The 15,222-nt window shown below is 41.9% G+C and overlaps 1 protein-coding gene across 2 annotated transcripts in view; it reads right to left on the minus strand.

The window, feature by feature from the left end:
• Positions 1–3,493: 3,493 nt before the first annotated feature.
• Positions 3,494–15,222, minus strand: part of PATL1 (PAT1 homolog 1, processing body mRNA decay factor) — a 36,768-nt gene continuing 25,039 nt past the window's right edge. For both annotated transcript variants that reach the window (XM_082659487.1, XM_082659488.1), the window contains 7 exons: positions 14,994–15,053; positions 13,807–13,955; positions 11,994–12,153; positions 7,966–8,121; positions 5,715–5,806; positions 5,470–5,619; positions 3,494–5,152 (listed from right to left, as the gene is read on the minus strand). In XM_082659487.1, coding sequence (XP_082515613.1) covers positions 5,131–5,152; positions 5,470–5,619; positions 5,715–5,806; positions 7,966–8,121; positions 11,994–12,153; positions 13,807–13,955; positions 14,994–15,053 — 789 coding nt within the window. In that variant the 3' untranslated portion in view covers positions 3,494–5,130. The remainder of the gene's footprint in view (positions 5,153–5,469; positions 5,620–5,714; positions 5,807–7,965; positions 8,122–11,993; positions 12,154–13,806; positions 13,956–14,993; positions 15,054–15,222) is intronic.

Consider the following 15,222-nt stretch of genomic DNA (forward strand, 5'->3'; position numbering starts at 1 on the left):
CCCTACAGAAATGTAAGGCGATATTGTGGGTTTACCTTTGTTCACTGTTGGATGAACAATAATGACTGGCAAAAAATATTTGGAGATTGAATCTATTAATAGGGGAGCAGTTGAATAAATTATGGCACGCAGTGGAACACCATACAACCATTAAAACAAACATGATACCTCTCTATATACTAACACAGAAAGATATCCACAATGTACTGAGAAAAAAGTAAAAATATCTACCATTCTATCTATGTATGCAATTGCATAGAAAAATCACTTAGAGGACGATATGCCAAACTGTTAGCCATGGTTTTTCCGGGGTGGTGGTGGTGGTGGTGGAATTCTTTTTAGATTGGTAAAATCTAAGCAACTTAGGAGAGATTCTATTCGCAACTGGCAAAGTGCACACATCACTGATTACCTAGCCCCCTTCTAGATGTTTCCCAGCTCTCAGGTCTGATTTAGGTTAATACTGCCTTGGAGAATGAACTCGCCTAAACTGGGGAGCTTAGAGAGTCATGCTGAATAATAAATGACAAGCTCCTTGGAACAGCCTTACGTGCAACATTCACAAAATAAAAGGCAAAGTAGAGGCTGTTATGAGACCTGCAATCTATTCACAACTGTGCCTCTCTTCAAGAAGGTAAATGGTGATTGTAAGATACGGATTCCTCAGATTAAAGACTTGTTGCCTAAAAACCCATAAATAAATTTCTTAAGGATCACAGTATCAATATATTTAAATATAGCTGGGTGAAGGAAAGTATAAGACGCCTTCCAATCTCCCACTTGGACTTTTCACACAATGGTCATTATTGCTCTCCAAAAGTAGATGGTGGAGGGCATCCAGTGACCTCTATCAAATTCAGAAGATCGTCTTGGCCTTCCTGACGACTGACAGGGCAGGTTTGGTGAAAGCTAGCTGACTGGAACTTAGACCAAAATGGATTTGAGCAGATCTTTCTGGAGATGGAGCTGGGATCCATGTATCTTGATTTAGCAGTCAGGAAAAAATGCAATTTCGTGTACATATGGAAGCTTACTGGGAGATATGGCTTGGACTCATCAAAGTGGTTCTTCGACCCCCTCAACTGGTACATCTTTTTATTTCTTCACCATGCTGAATGGCATGTGGGATCTTAGTTCCCCAATCAGGGATCGAACCCGTGTCCCCTGCAGTGGAAGCACAGAGTCTTAACCACTGGACAGCCAGGTAAGTCCCTAGTATATCATTTTAAATGTTCAATAGTGGAATACCTGACCACATCTCACAGGATAATTGCCTTGTTTCCACATATTTTTCAGCACATTCATCTGCTACAAAGTCAAATGCACTGGCTCTGAAACCAAGCACAACTAGGTCAGACATTTTTGTCCCACTAGAACTTATTTTCTCACCAGAAAGTAGAGGGTTTACTAATTTTAGCTGTTTTTAGAGAATAACCCCCTTTCGGTTGTAACCGCAATACATGCTCATTGAAGACAATCTGGACAATGGAAAAGCAGGAACAATCAACTACACACAAAATCCTCCACAACCCTTCCCCTTAAAGGCATCCACTGCTCTCTGATCACCCTTGATTGCATTCCTTTCCCATTTTTTTCCCCACACAGATTAAGTCATATACACATATAAAAACTATTTATACTTAACATTATATTAAGTATTTTCCCATGTAACTAAGCTCTTCAAAGACAATATTTCCTCTAAGGATATAAGCAATGCATTTTCTCTATAGAAGACTTGGAAAATACTGAAAGCAAAAGAAAGTTCCACGTAATCCCGCCATCTACAGATGGACACCTTCAGCGGTAACTGCAGGGGCATATCCTCCCAATTTTTTTCTCATCATATATACATTTTCTTAAAAAAAGAATTGGATTCAAAGCATATATACTTTCTGCTTTTCCCCCATACTAGATCATGAACACTTTCCATGGTTAAATATTCTAATTGTCCATGACACAGATTATCACTTCCTTAGCCATTATTGTGATCTTGGGCATTTAGGCTATTTCAATTTTTCTATTATGAATAATGCTGTGATAAGTTTGAAATAATTAACATGAATTTACTATAAAGAATGACCAACTTTTTTCCACCTCTTTTGAGGAGATATGAGTGAGAGCTAAGGAAATACTAACCATGAGGGCAGCTTAAGGCCAAACTGGGCTACGTGAAGTTTCTTTAAAAAGTCTCATATGCCAGGACTTCCCTGGTGGCACAGTGGTTAAGAATCCACCTGCCAATGCAGGGGACATGGGTTTGATCCCTGGTCCAGGAAGATCCCACATGCCGTGGAGCAACTAAGCCCACGCACCACAACTACTGAGCCTGTGCTCTAGAGCCCGTGAGCCATAATTCCTGAAGCCTGTGAGCCTAGAGCCCGTACTCAGCAACAAGAGAAGCCACCGCAACGAAGAGTAGCCCCCACTCGCTGCAACTAGAGAAAGCCTGCACACGCCAACGAAGACCCAACGCAGCCAAAATTTTTTTAAAATGTCTCATATGTCTAGAGATGAAGATGAACTGCAGTCCATCTATTGAAATTTATAATTCTGCTTTGTAGTTAAAAGTTGGAGAGGAGGGACTTCCCTGGTGGCACAGTGGTTAGGTTCTACCTGCCAATGCAGGGGACGTGGGTTCGAGCCCTGGTCCAGGAAGATCCCACGTGCCATGGAGCAACTAAGCCTGTGTGCTGCAATTGCTGAGCCTGTGCTCTAGAACCAGCGAGCCACAACTACTGAACCCCGCGTGCCTAGAGCCCATGCTCCGCAACAAAGAGAAGCCACCACAATGAGAAGCCCGCGCACTGCAATGAAGAGTAGCCTCCGCTCACCACAATTAGAGAAAAGCCCACACACAGCAATGAAGACCCAACGCAGCCAAAAAGAAACAAACAAACAAATTTATATAAAAGAAAAAGTTGCGGGCAAATGACAATGGTCGAAAGCAGCCTAGGTTTTTTTTAAAAGGCTTTTTGTTTTTTTGATAAATTTATTTATTTATTTTTGCCTGCATTGGGTCTTCGTTGCTGTGCACGGGATTCTTGCTGCAGTGGCTTCCCTTGTTGTGGAACACGGGCTCTAGGGTGCACGGACTTCAGTAGTTGCAGCACGTCGGCTCAGCAGTTGTGGCCCCTGGGCTGTAGAGCACAGGCTCAGTAGTTGTGGTGCATGGGCTTAGTTGCTCCGCGGCATGTGGGATCTTCCCAGACCAGGGCTCGAACCCACGTCCCCTGCACTGGCAGGCGGACTCTCAACCACTGAGCCACCAGGGAAGTCCTGAAAGCACGCTAGGTTTTTAAAGGAAAGTTATCACGTAAACATAAGATCTTTATGTGTTGTCTCCCTTATGACAAAATAAAAAAGATAAAAAATTAGGTAATAATATCCTTACCAATCCACAACACCAAGAGGTCTATCTAAATATGCTAGAAACACATTAAAAAGCTCAGAAGTAATAAATAGAAATGGAGGCACATTTTTTTTTCAAGTATACAATTTATTTTTATTTACAATACCCTATAAAAATGTAAATTTAGAAACTTTAATTTTTATTAATTAAAACCAAACAAAAAAGATAAAGCACAGAAAAGAAGAAATAATAATCAAGCCTTCACTTGATCGGTTGTGAAGGGAAGGTAGGAAAGGCGCCTAGTGGAAAATGATGGCAGAGGGCAAGCTAGGGAATGTCATGGGGAACAGCTGGTGGAACCTAGGGCCACTGAATGGGAAGAAATGGAGGTGGAGAACAAGGAGAGCTGGATATAACTGAGGACCTTACTGTTGTACATTTATGTGCAAAATGTTAAATCTCATTAAATATCATAACCTGTCCCCCCACTACATTCGAAAAGGCTAGAACAGCAAAATGTGCATCAGGACAGTCATGTGAAATTAATTCAGATTTAATTTTCTTGAGGGCTATAATCACCAGGGATCAAAACCCTTTATCCTGGTTGACTGCTGAATGGGGGAGGGATAAGTGACTAGGGTCACAGCAGGCTTGTCCCTGCTCGCATTCAGACCCAGGCCCCTGGCTGCCTGGGAATGGGACCTGGGTGAGATGAAGCAGCGAGGACGGCAGCTCTGCCCACAGTGTGGAGGAAACTGAAGAGCAGCACAGGCCGGACTTAGCTTCCATGGTTAGGTGTGGAGGTTTCTCCCCATGGCACCAAATAAAAACAGAAACGAGAGAAGTGAAAGCATGGCTTACTGAAGTAGCCTCAGGAAGACAGACTGAGTGTGTGAAAGCTGCACTGTGGAAGCGGGCTCTAGGTTACGGCCATCCTGGGTGACCTTCCATGCACTCGAGGGGACAGGCTCAAGTACACCGCAGTTGTAGCAGGAAAAAGGCTTAACCGTGTGCTGTTTTCACTGAGGTGGACAGAACCAAAGGAAATACAAGTGGGGAGGAGATAAAGAACTTCTCAGCCTAGAGCTGGGCAGCAGCCAATTAAGAGTTCTGGTTTTATTAAACGTGCTCCATACCCTATATTTATATGAAAACAAGTAGAACCCACCAAATTCATTACAAGAGGGACGAGAATCAGATTAAAAATACATCAACTGGTTTGTGGTTAAAGAAGGGTTGTGTCACCTAAATATTTCTCAATCTAAAATTCATTCTTTAAGCATCCTTTGGAGACCACATAAGTGTGTGTATAGGGGGGTGTGTGTGCATATATATAGACTTCTACTTAATTGGCTCTCCTACAGTCATATTAATATGGGGCAATGAAAAAAGATTTCAGTAGGATGAGGGAAGGAATCCTTTGGCAAGCTACAATCTACTCTGAACTGGAGTAGTGGTGGTGGGATAAAGGGAGAGATTATATTTGTGTTTCTAGGGCAAAGAAAATGCAAAATTGAGAAGAATTGGGTAAAAGTAGGACATGCAGAATTGTAACACAGACGGTAAGAAGAAACCAGCAGAAGTATCACCCAGCCACATTTCACAGACCAGCGGGGAAATAGCTGGCATTCAGAGCCAACCCCTGTGAACAGGAATCGGTCCCACAAGACGCTCTGGGGAATAAGCTACCTTCCCTCCCTCATTAAAAACAACACTCCATTGGTGGTGGCAGCAGTGCAGGTGGCAGCCAAAAGGAGGTACAGGACACATGTGGAGATCTTTTATCGTATCCCCTGAACTAGCCTACGGTACAAAGAAAGAGAGAAAGGAAACCTGTATAAATGAGTTAAAACAGAAGTCAGTCATTTGTATCAGAGTTACATCCTTGTATGAACTCTCGTAACAAAACACCTAAGATATTTGTACCCTTCACATTTATTTAACAATGAGGGTTCTGTTGCATCCAATACAGTCTTTTATATCTCGCAGATATTCATGCATTTGACAGAAATCTTTAATCTCTTCCACCAAATGCAGTTTTATGCCCCCCCAGCCTCCTCAACATAACTTCTAAAGTGCCAACTTCAGTGAGATGTGGAACTCTCCTGTTTCCAACTTACTGCAGTTTTGTCTCCAGCAAGTTCAGTTTCTGTCGGTCAACGTAACGAGAAAACAGGGATACTAGATTTGTGGGTATAGAGACTGGCTTGGCCAGGGCTGCCTGGGGAATCCGCAGAAGTTCTCGGGTTGCCAGGAACATCACCTCCGTCCTGAAAGGGAAAATCAAAAATAACAATATAAAAAAAGAATGAAAAGATTACCTAAAAGAACTTAAAATAAGAGAAGAAACACAGTCTAGACTGACCACTGGTTGCTCTGCGTTGATTCTGAAGTGGGGTCTGAGCCCTGCAGGTCTTCCCCCCGGCTCAGCACGAGGAGGAGCAGTGACAGGCCGAACTGCGAGAGGAGACAGAGGGCGTCACACGGCGCTGCACCCAGTCCTCCTGGACCGCTGCTGCGCGGACTGCAGCCCTAGATGGGCAACGGCGCTGGATCAAAAGAACCCCACTGCTGTGCTGCTCTGTGGAATCGGGCCGAGCCGAGAGGCCGTGTCCTTCTCCTGGCACAGCAGCAACAAGCCCCCCCAAAGGAAGCAGGAAGCCCCAGTGTCCAGCGGTCCTCCACACCCCACCCCACCCCGACGGGACAAGACAACTTCTCCTTGCCACGGGCAATGCGGGATTTAGTCCTCCACACCCCACCCCACCCCGACAGGACAAGACAACTTCTCCTTGCCCAGTGTCCAGCAGTCCTCCACACCCCACCCCACCCCGACGGGACAAGACAACTTCTCCTTGCCATGGGCAATGTGGGATTTAGTCCTCCACACCCCACCCCACCCCGACGGGGCAAGACAACTTCTCCTTGCCACGGGCAATGCGGGATTTAGTCCTCCACACCCCACCCCACCCCGACAGGGCAAGACAACTTCTCCTTGCCCAGTATCCAGCAGTCCTCCACACCCCACCCCACCCCGACGGGACAAGACAACTTCTCCTTGCCACGGGCAATGCGGGATTTAGCTTTTCTCCTGTTCACCAGAACAGAAATGGATTAAAAAGGAGAGTTAAATGAAGACAAATTTTGATACAGAAAATTAAAGTTCATAGAATAAAAGACATTAAATAGAATTTGAATTAAGAAAAATGGTGTTAAGACCTGTGAGAAAACATACAAAGAAAGGTAACTGCGATGATCAGGGAATGAAGAGAAAATTTCCTTAAAAAAGGACACACATATCTGGAAATATAAAGGCTTAGAGAGGATGTTCCAGTCCTAGGTTAAATGTATGAATCACAGCTATAATGGACCATAAAGAGAAGCTGGGGATATTTTGGGATTCCATCCCCTCCTTTCTGAGTTCACCTCATACAGGATAACCTTGCCTTCCAAAAAAGCTCCCTTCATGTCATTGTCGGAAAAACAACGGGTTACATAACCTTGTCTGACTTCATGCTTTTCTACTGTCTTTATCAAAATTAAAGCTAAGAGACCAAATAACATGGAAGGCACACAACTGATTACCCCAGAACCCCTGTCTTATGCCCCCTGAGGCACCATCACCCTCTCAGCCTCTGAGGTACTCGCGGCCCTTCCGAGCCATGCTTGGCAGGTTTTCAGGTATAAGAAGAAAGAGGCCTTGGGTCTGCTTTTCCTTCTACTGTAACAGACGGCCCTTAGTGAGTGCTCACTGTGTACCAGGCATTATACTGAACCGTTCACGGCTGCTTTCTCTTCTAAGAAACAGGACAACTCTGACACTGACCTCATCACCTCCACATTACAGATCAGGAAAGTGTGGCTCAGCAAAGTGAAATAATGTGTTCAGGGTCCCAGAGCTAGGATGTGGCAGAGAAGGAGTGGAAACCTGCTCTGTCTCAAAGCTCATGTTCTTCTTCTGTATCCAGCTTCCCCTAGGAGTCTCTGGGTCTTTAACCTGATATAGATGAAATATGAAATAGTCTCTTATGACAGAGACCGTTAATTATCTACCTAATACTGTATGCTTTCCTTCTCCTATTAGATCTATTTGTGGTGACAATGGCGTGAACTAAAAGACGTTCTCCAGCCTTCCTGCAGTTTAGGCATGGCATGTGACTAAGATCCGGCCATTGAGATTAAGTAGAAGTTCGTGGTTAGAGCTCCTGGAAAAGGTCCAAATAAGGAGGACAGACAGCTACTCCACACCTCTTGGCTTTCTAAACACACCTCTCTTCCTGGTGCAAAGTGGAACCTTAAATTCCACAACCATCGTGGACCATTAGAGGTCACAAGCATGGCAGCCACTGCTAAGGATGGCAAAGAAGGGAAACTGAAGGAGCCTGTACCCCTGACACCATGCAGTCACCATACCAGATTTATTCCACATGAGATACAGAATGTTCTATTTTGTTGAAACCACTGTTATTTCTAGTTTTTATCACTATAAGCTTAATGTAAAAGGCTGAAGGAAGCCTTTTTTTTTTTTTTACAATTGCCACAGCAGTCATTATTTTTACTCATAACTCAAATTTAAACGCCTCTCAAAGTTCAGGGACATAAAAGGGCAAGGCCACCTTGTTCTGGAGCACAGCAGTGAGGTGAGGATTGGAGGGTGCTGGTGCAGCTGCACTCTGAGGTAGGTTCATTAGCTGTTGCAGAAGGCTGGTGACAGTCACTGATGGAAGATGATAGAGGAGAAGAGAGAAGGGACTCAATAAGCATGGCAGCACCTACCAAAAAAAAAAAAAAAGGCATCACATCTCGGCAACTGTTACTTCAGTCACACCCCATCAGTGGGCACGGATGGAAGGATGCTCAGTTGTATATTCAACTTCCCGAGGCAAGATTTAACCAAAAAGGGCTGACAAGCCTAGCAGATACTACCAGCATCTTAACAGCGGATTCTATGGTAGCTACTGAGAACTTTTTCAACTCAACTTGTAAAGGAAACAGCATTACTTGTGTGAACCAAGGGTGTAAACATCGCTTCTCAAATCCATAGCAAGATTCACGATAAACATCAGTATTCCCTCCGCAAATAGTTAGATGCTTTAACACATTCAGATGTGTTCCAGGCGTGTGAGGTAAAAACAAATAGTAAACAGGACAGACCCTCAGGGGTCTAAGGCATAGAGGAGAAGCCATGAGTAAACTGGCAACTTTAATGCATTGTGAGAGGGACTCTAACACAGGTAAAATTCTCAGTGCTACAGAGTTATCGAGAAGTATTTTCAGAGTTAACTGTACCTTGTTTTATCTTTTTATAAAAGCTGAATGAGGAAATGATTAATCAATTTTTATAGATTATTAGAGAAGCTAAGTGATCAGAAACTCAGTGTTCGGTTACAAAGCTAGGAGCTGGAACCAGACTCCAAGGCTGCTGGATTCCAGCCTGCTGGTCCACTCATTCCGTTTTGCCTTAAGGCCCGGACTGGGAAGTTAAAATACAGAGCTACTGGTATAACTAGGTTATGACACTTGAAAGGAAATTGAGGGTGCTTCCAGCACTCAATGCCCATGGCATAAAAAGTGATGGCTGGTTCTACTTTAAACAGCATACAAGGATGCAGAAAACTCCTTTTCATGATCTACTACTCTAAATAAACAGAGCTTTAAAAATGAAACCATTCTTAAACATACACAAAAGTACAAAGACCAGTATAGTGAAGTCCACATACCCATAACCTAACTTCAACAACAATTCAATCAACAACAGGTTGCCAACCTTATTAAATCTATATTTAAGATATAGATTCCCATATAAGATCATTCCATCCATAAATACTTCAATTGGCATCGCTAACAAAATCTCTCACAATATTATCACACCTAACAAAGTTTAATTCCTTAATTATCATCCAATATTTATTCCAAATTCAGTCTGTCCAACTGTCTCGAAAATGTCTTTTAACAGCTGATTTATTCTTTTTTTTTTTTTTAAATGCCATCAGTTAATATAGTCCAACACAGCAAAAGCTTTCCTCAATGCTTTGGCCAATTTGGTACATGCCCATCCTAGCTTGATGGACATTCAGTCTAGGACCAGCAATGTGAATTATTATTTTTATTTTTAAAATATTTATCTATTTGGTTGCGCTGGGTCTTAGTTACAGCATGCGGGATGGTTAGCTGCAGCATGCGAACTCTTAGTTGCAGCATGTGGGACCTAGTTCCCTGAGCAGAGATCGAACCCAGGCTCCCTGCATTGGGAGAGTGGAGTCTTAACCACTGGACCATCAGGGAAGTCCCAGTAGCTGATTTATTTTAATCATGATTCAAATAAATCCACACATTGCATTCGGCTGGTAAGGCTTTTAAAATCTGTTAATAGCGCCTTTGTCACTGTCCATCTCCTTTTCTCATGCCATTTATTTGTTGAAGAAACTGGGTCATTTGTCCCATAGTTTGGATCTGGCTAATTGCACCCCTGTGGTGTCACTTAACAGGTTTCACCATCCTCTGTTTTTTCCCATAAAAACTGATAATTAGAGGTTCGATTCAATTCAAGTTCAATGGAGGGGTCAGGGTGGTGCATGGCAAGAAAACTTCATGGAGAGAGCTGTGTGTTTTCTACTGCATCACATCAAGATGCACATAGTGTCCGGTTGTTCCCCTTAGTGGTGTTAACAGTCAACACTGGGGGACTTCCCTGGTGGCACAGTGGTTGAGAATCCACCTGCCAATGCAGGGGACACGGGTTCGAGTCCTGGTCCAGGAAGATCCCACATGAGGCGGAGCAGCTAAGCCCGTGAGCCACAACTACTGAGCCTGCGCTCTAGCGCCCGCGAGCCACAACTACTGAGCCCACATGCCACAACTACTGAAGCCCGCGTGCCTAGAGCCCGTGCTTCGCGACAAGAGAAGCCACTGCGATGGGAAGCCCGTGCACCGCAATGAAGAGTAGCCCCCACTCGCTGCAACTAGAGAAAGCCCGCGCGCAGCAATGAAGACCCAACGCAGCCATAAATACATACATACATACATAAATAAAACCAAAAACAGTCATCAGTGGGTTCAGGTGTCGCCAGGCTGCTCCAACCACCGTAAAGGTCCCCATCCACCTTTTACCTAATGCTTTTGTAGCACCAGTAATGGCTGCTGCCTAGATTGATTGCTTTTCCATTAGGAGCTGTAAAACTGCAATTTTCTAGTTTTATCATTTCTTTTGAATTTATTAGCTGATATACCTTCTATAAAGAAGAACTTTTCTATTATCACTCTCTGGTCACCATGACATTTGGTTGTAATGCGGCAGGATAAATGCTTCTTTTCCTTTATTTACCATCTTTCAGAATAATGAGTTGATAGCCTAGCAATCTCTGAAGGTGATTAGTATATTTTTTCACACCATTGTGAACTCATTAAATTAAATATATTTGATTTACTTCAATCCACTCCTATAACTTTTCTTTCTGATGCAAATGATCCCATTTTGGCCAAAAGGAGACCCCTTCAAAGTGGTCTGTGCATCTTCTACACAGGACCCTAGCAATCGTTTAGCTTCCATGCTTTCTGATACAAGATATTCCAGAATTATCTCGTACATTTTATGCCTCAGGACCTGGAACACGCTATTACTTCAAAAAAATGGTGTTTAGAGATGTGGTCTATTACTCTTTAACGCATACAGGTAAAAACTTAGCCTCTACACTTAACCAAGTTTTCCTCACTAGCAGATAAGCTCTACCAAAGCAGGCATCTTTGGATTCCTAACTCTCAGCACCTAGAACTAGGTGCTATATTTCTAGGACCTAAATGTGCCTGGTACATAGAAGTATTCAATAAATATTTGCTGAATGAAGAAATTCTTTCAATCCTATTATCATTTCAGAAGGAATAATTTTCACATCTTTCAGGTTCACGCTCATAAATTCTATTATTCTGAATCTCACATTGAGTAATACTAGCTAGCCCTTTGTGCTAACCTTATCAATTCCTTGTTTTGAAATTCTAAGACTATTTTAAATTGTGCTAATCTTTCAAGTATTACAACATGCATAAGCAGAGAGCAATTCTTACCAAGAGTTAACTTATCAACTTGATAATCATGTTTCAAATTCCAGCCCAGTCTAGGTTAGATAAAATTATTTAAAAGCACTGGCCCAATTCCTGTGGGACACCATTCAACTAAGTCTACAGGTCAATGTTAGCTACTAATAACAGCCCAATGAATGATACTTTATATCCAACAAAGTAACCAAGATCATAAGTTGCAAATTTAGTGAGCATCAGATTCAGCTGGGGATGTTGTTATAAACCCAGAAGCCCTGATCGTCTCTCTGTAAATTCTGATTCAGCAAGATTGGCGTAGGGCTGAATTATCTGCTTCCCAAGCAATTCTGATACAGACCACAGCTTTTACAACTACTTCCAAGTAAGACAGAATTACTGCTTTCCTCCTGTTTAGGAACATGGTCTGTTGGATAAAAAGTGACATTAAAAATACAGGCCTGGAGTAAAGTTTTTGCCTTAAATAATCATATCACTCTGCCAAAGATAAAAGAGTACAAAAGGGAAAAGGAGACAAAAAGAAATCTGGATTCTAGAAATCTTTTCAACTATGAAGACCCAAAGGAAAGATGTCCCACACATGGCGGATCACCTCATCTTGTGCATCCTTCTTGATAAGGAAAGGGAGGTTCCTGGCTGTTGTCATGAGAATGTCAGCTGCTTGCTCTGTGGAGAGGAAAGGAAGAATACGGGCAACCATTCTCTTCCCTTTTCTGATGCACATGATCTGTACAAAGTGGTCATCACTGGGCCTGCAGGGAAAGAAGAATGCTAACTTAGGCCAGCAAGAATAATGTAAAAAATCCCTTTTTTCCTCTTACATGTTACTGAGTAAATACACTGCATTTATTTTCACTCTACAATTATCTGTACTACAAAATAGAATTACTTCTCCAACTCTCAACCAAATAATAAAAAGTAATTCTTCGGGGCTTCCCTGATGGCGCAGTGGTTAAGAAGCCGCCTGACAATGCAGGGGACATGGGCTCGAGCCCTGCTCCGGGAAGATCCCACATGCCACGGAGTACCTGAGCCCGCGCGCCACAACTACTGAAGCCTGCACGCCTAGAGCCCATGCTCTGCAACAAGAGAAGCCACCGCAATGAGAAGCCCGCGCACTGCAACAGAGAGTAGCCCTGCTCGCTGCAACTAGAGAAAGCCCACACGCAGCAACGAAGACCCAAATGCAGCCAAAACTAAATAAATAAAGAAGCTACTGTGGAGTTTTGGTATAGTCTCAAAGAATAATAAAAAAAAAAAGTAATTCTTCGTTTCATAAATACTGAAAATCATCATTTCAAAAACTGTTATGTTAAAGAATTGATCAAACTATTTGCATTAATTTCCTTTATTAACTTTTAAGTAACTATACAAATGACATGGGTAAAACAGCAAAATCTGAAAATATATATAAGAAAAAAGAAATAAAATATTCATAATCTCAGAGATAATTTATTAGTGTTATCATTTTGAAGACATTTTTGCTGTCTATTGTATATTTTTATCTTTCATTTAAAAGAAAGGGTCCATGTAATTTATATGGCTTTGTTACTTGACTTTTTGCACTCAACAACTTCTTGTAAACACTCTTCTACGGCAATAAATAATACTTCAACTACATACATTTTAATGGCTGCATAACAGTCAAATCTATGGATAAACCCAAACTTATTCAACCAGTTCCCTGCCAGCCCGACTCCAGAAAAGGTGTGCCGAAAAGAAGGTCCTTTTTTGAAGTTCTGTTTTGCGTATGTCCTGGCTTAGAAGAATCATCAATTCTCTTGAATGGGCAAAGAGAAAGGGAGTGATTAGGAGACACAGTCCTCTCGCATTCATCAAATAAATATTGTGATTTATAGAACATTTACCATTAGCAAGATTCTGTTCCAGATACTGGGTGGGAGAGAGATGAGAGAGATATAGAGAAGTTATATTAAGGAGCTTAGTCTCCACTGGAAAACCAACTGGTTTCCATAGCAAATAAGTATTGTATGGAAATCCCAAGGAAGTGTAAGTGTTATAATACTTTCCCTCCTAGTAGGAAAGAAAATACATAAAGATCACAACGTTGAACATTAGTAAGCATAAACCAGATGCAATCTGTAAGCTCAACAACACAAGCTAAATAATGCTCCCCACTGTATCTCCAGTGCCCAGCACAGTTCCTAGCAGATACCTGAATAGGTACTTGCTGAAAAAATGAATTCAGAATAAACAGATTTTTTTCCTGGCTGGAAAGAATTATGAAATATTTTATATGAAGTGGCATTTGAGGCCAAAGGGAAGACTTTGAGCTTACTGAGATGGTAAGGAAGGATATCCAAAGGGTAGAACGTATAAAGTTCAATGTAGCAGAGGAAGGAGTCTAGCTAGTCTATGTTTTTACCAAAGTACACTACTCTTACCTCTCCTGTCCAGGCAATTTCCCCCTTAAGTTGTCATACATGCTACAAATTTTGTGCTTTCTTTCATCCATCAGGGCAGGTCGCTCTTCTTCCAGACTTAGGAGGTAACGCCTTTCATAATCCTCCACATCAAGGAGTAAACTATAGGTCTAAGTGAGAGACAAAGCAGGCCTCAGCAAGCTCAGAGTATTAGATAAACAACTTCACAGTTTAGGAATACCAGATAAAGACAAAAGAGTGAGAGCGCATTGTAATAAGATTGAGAGGGAAAAAGTGCTCTTTTAAACCCAGAAAAACATAGTGGAATAACTTAAAAAATTCTTTGAACATCATTCCCTGTACCTCCTTGACCTCTAATCCAGAAGGCAGACAGTGAAATGATTACACACTTTCCAAATTCTCCAGCAGCGGCAACAGCACTGTAAGATAAACAACGTGTACCACTGCTCCAAGTAATGCCTTATGTTAATAAAAACGGTCACAGCTAATTTTACTACTGGGTGCCAGGCATATTGCTCTAAACACTTTGCAAGTCCTCATTTACTGAATACTAACTCACCACAGCCCAGTGAGAAACAGACTCTTATAGTTTTCATTTTTAAAGATAAAGAAACTGAGGACAGCATAGAAAGGTTAAATAACTTGCCTCAAGTCACAGCTCTGAGAAATGGAAAAGACATGATTTGTAGACTGTTTCCAGGGTCTGTGCTCCTAACCCCTATGCTCTATGCCTTGCAATATGTATTTATGCTTTAACACAAACTGCTTATATATTACCTGATTGTCCTTAGAACCCAGGACAGTGCCCAGCACCCAGAGAATGTCCAATAAATATATGTGAGCTGACTAAATAGACCTGAATTAATTCATAGGCAGAACAGTGTAATTTTTATTCTCATTTTCTTAGGAAGATGACCTGCCCCAAAACATTCACAGTTGTTAACTGAACAAGCTTGGACAAAAAACCCAGGACTTCCAATTGCAGTGTTCTTTTCATGAGACCATAGGTGAGGTATGCCACATTCCTTTCTAGCGTGCCCTGCACACAACAGGCACTTTACACAAATATATCCATTAATTAAAATCATGCAACACTAACTGATGGTTTACTTTCCCATTGTTGAGTACACATACATTTAATAGTTCCTTATTTGAAACTAACTACAGTAACAAATTCTAAAACTTACCTTCTCAATTATGACAAGGGTTTTTCGTCTTTTGTCCCGAACCTGTTTTTCTTTTGTCTCCTAAAAAGAGACAAGACTCCTCAATGTGAACTCTTTACCCATGTTAAAAATAACTTACTGGCACATAGGTAATTCCATTTGTAACAATACTTTGAGAATATTGACTCTTTGAAAGTTAATACTCTAAAACAAAACTAATGTGGACAAAGGTCATAGAGTTGACTGAATC

This window comes from Grampus griseus (genome assembly GCF_964374135.1).
Source record: "Grampus griseus genome assembly, chromosome: 8".
Classification (NCBI taxonomy): Eukaryota; Metazoa; Chordata; class Mammalia; order Artiodactyla; family Delphinidae; genus Grampus; species Grampus griseus.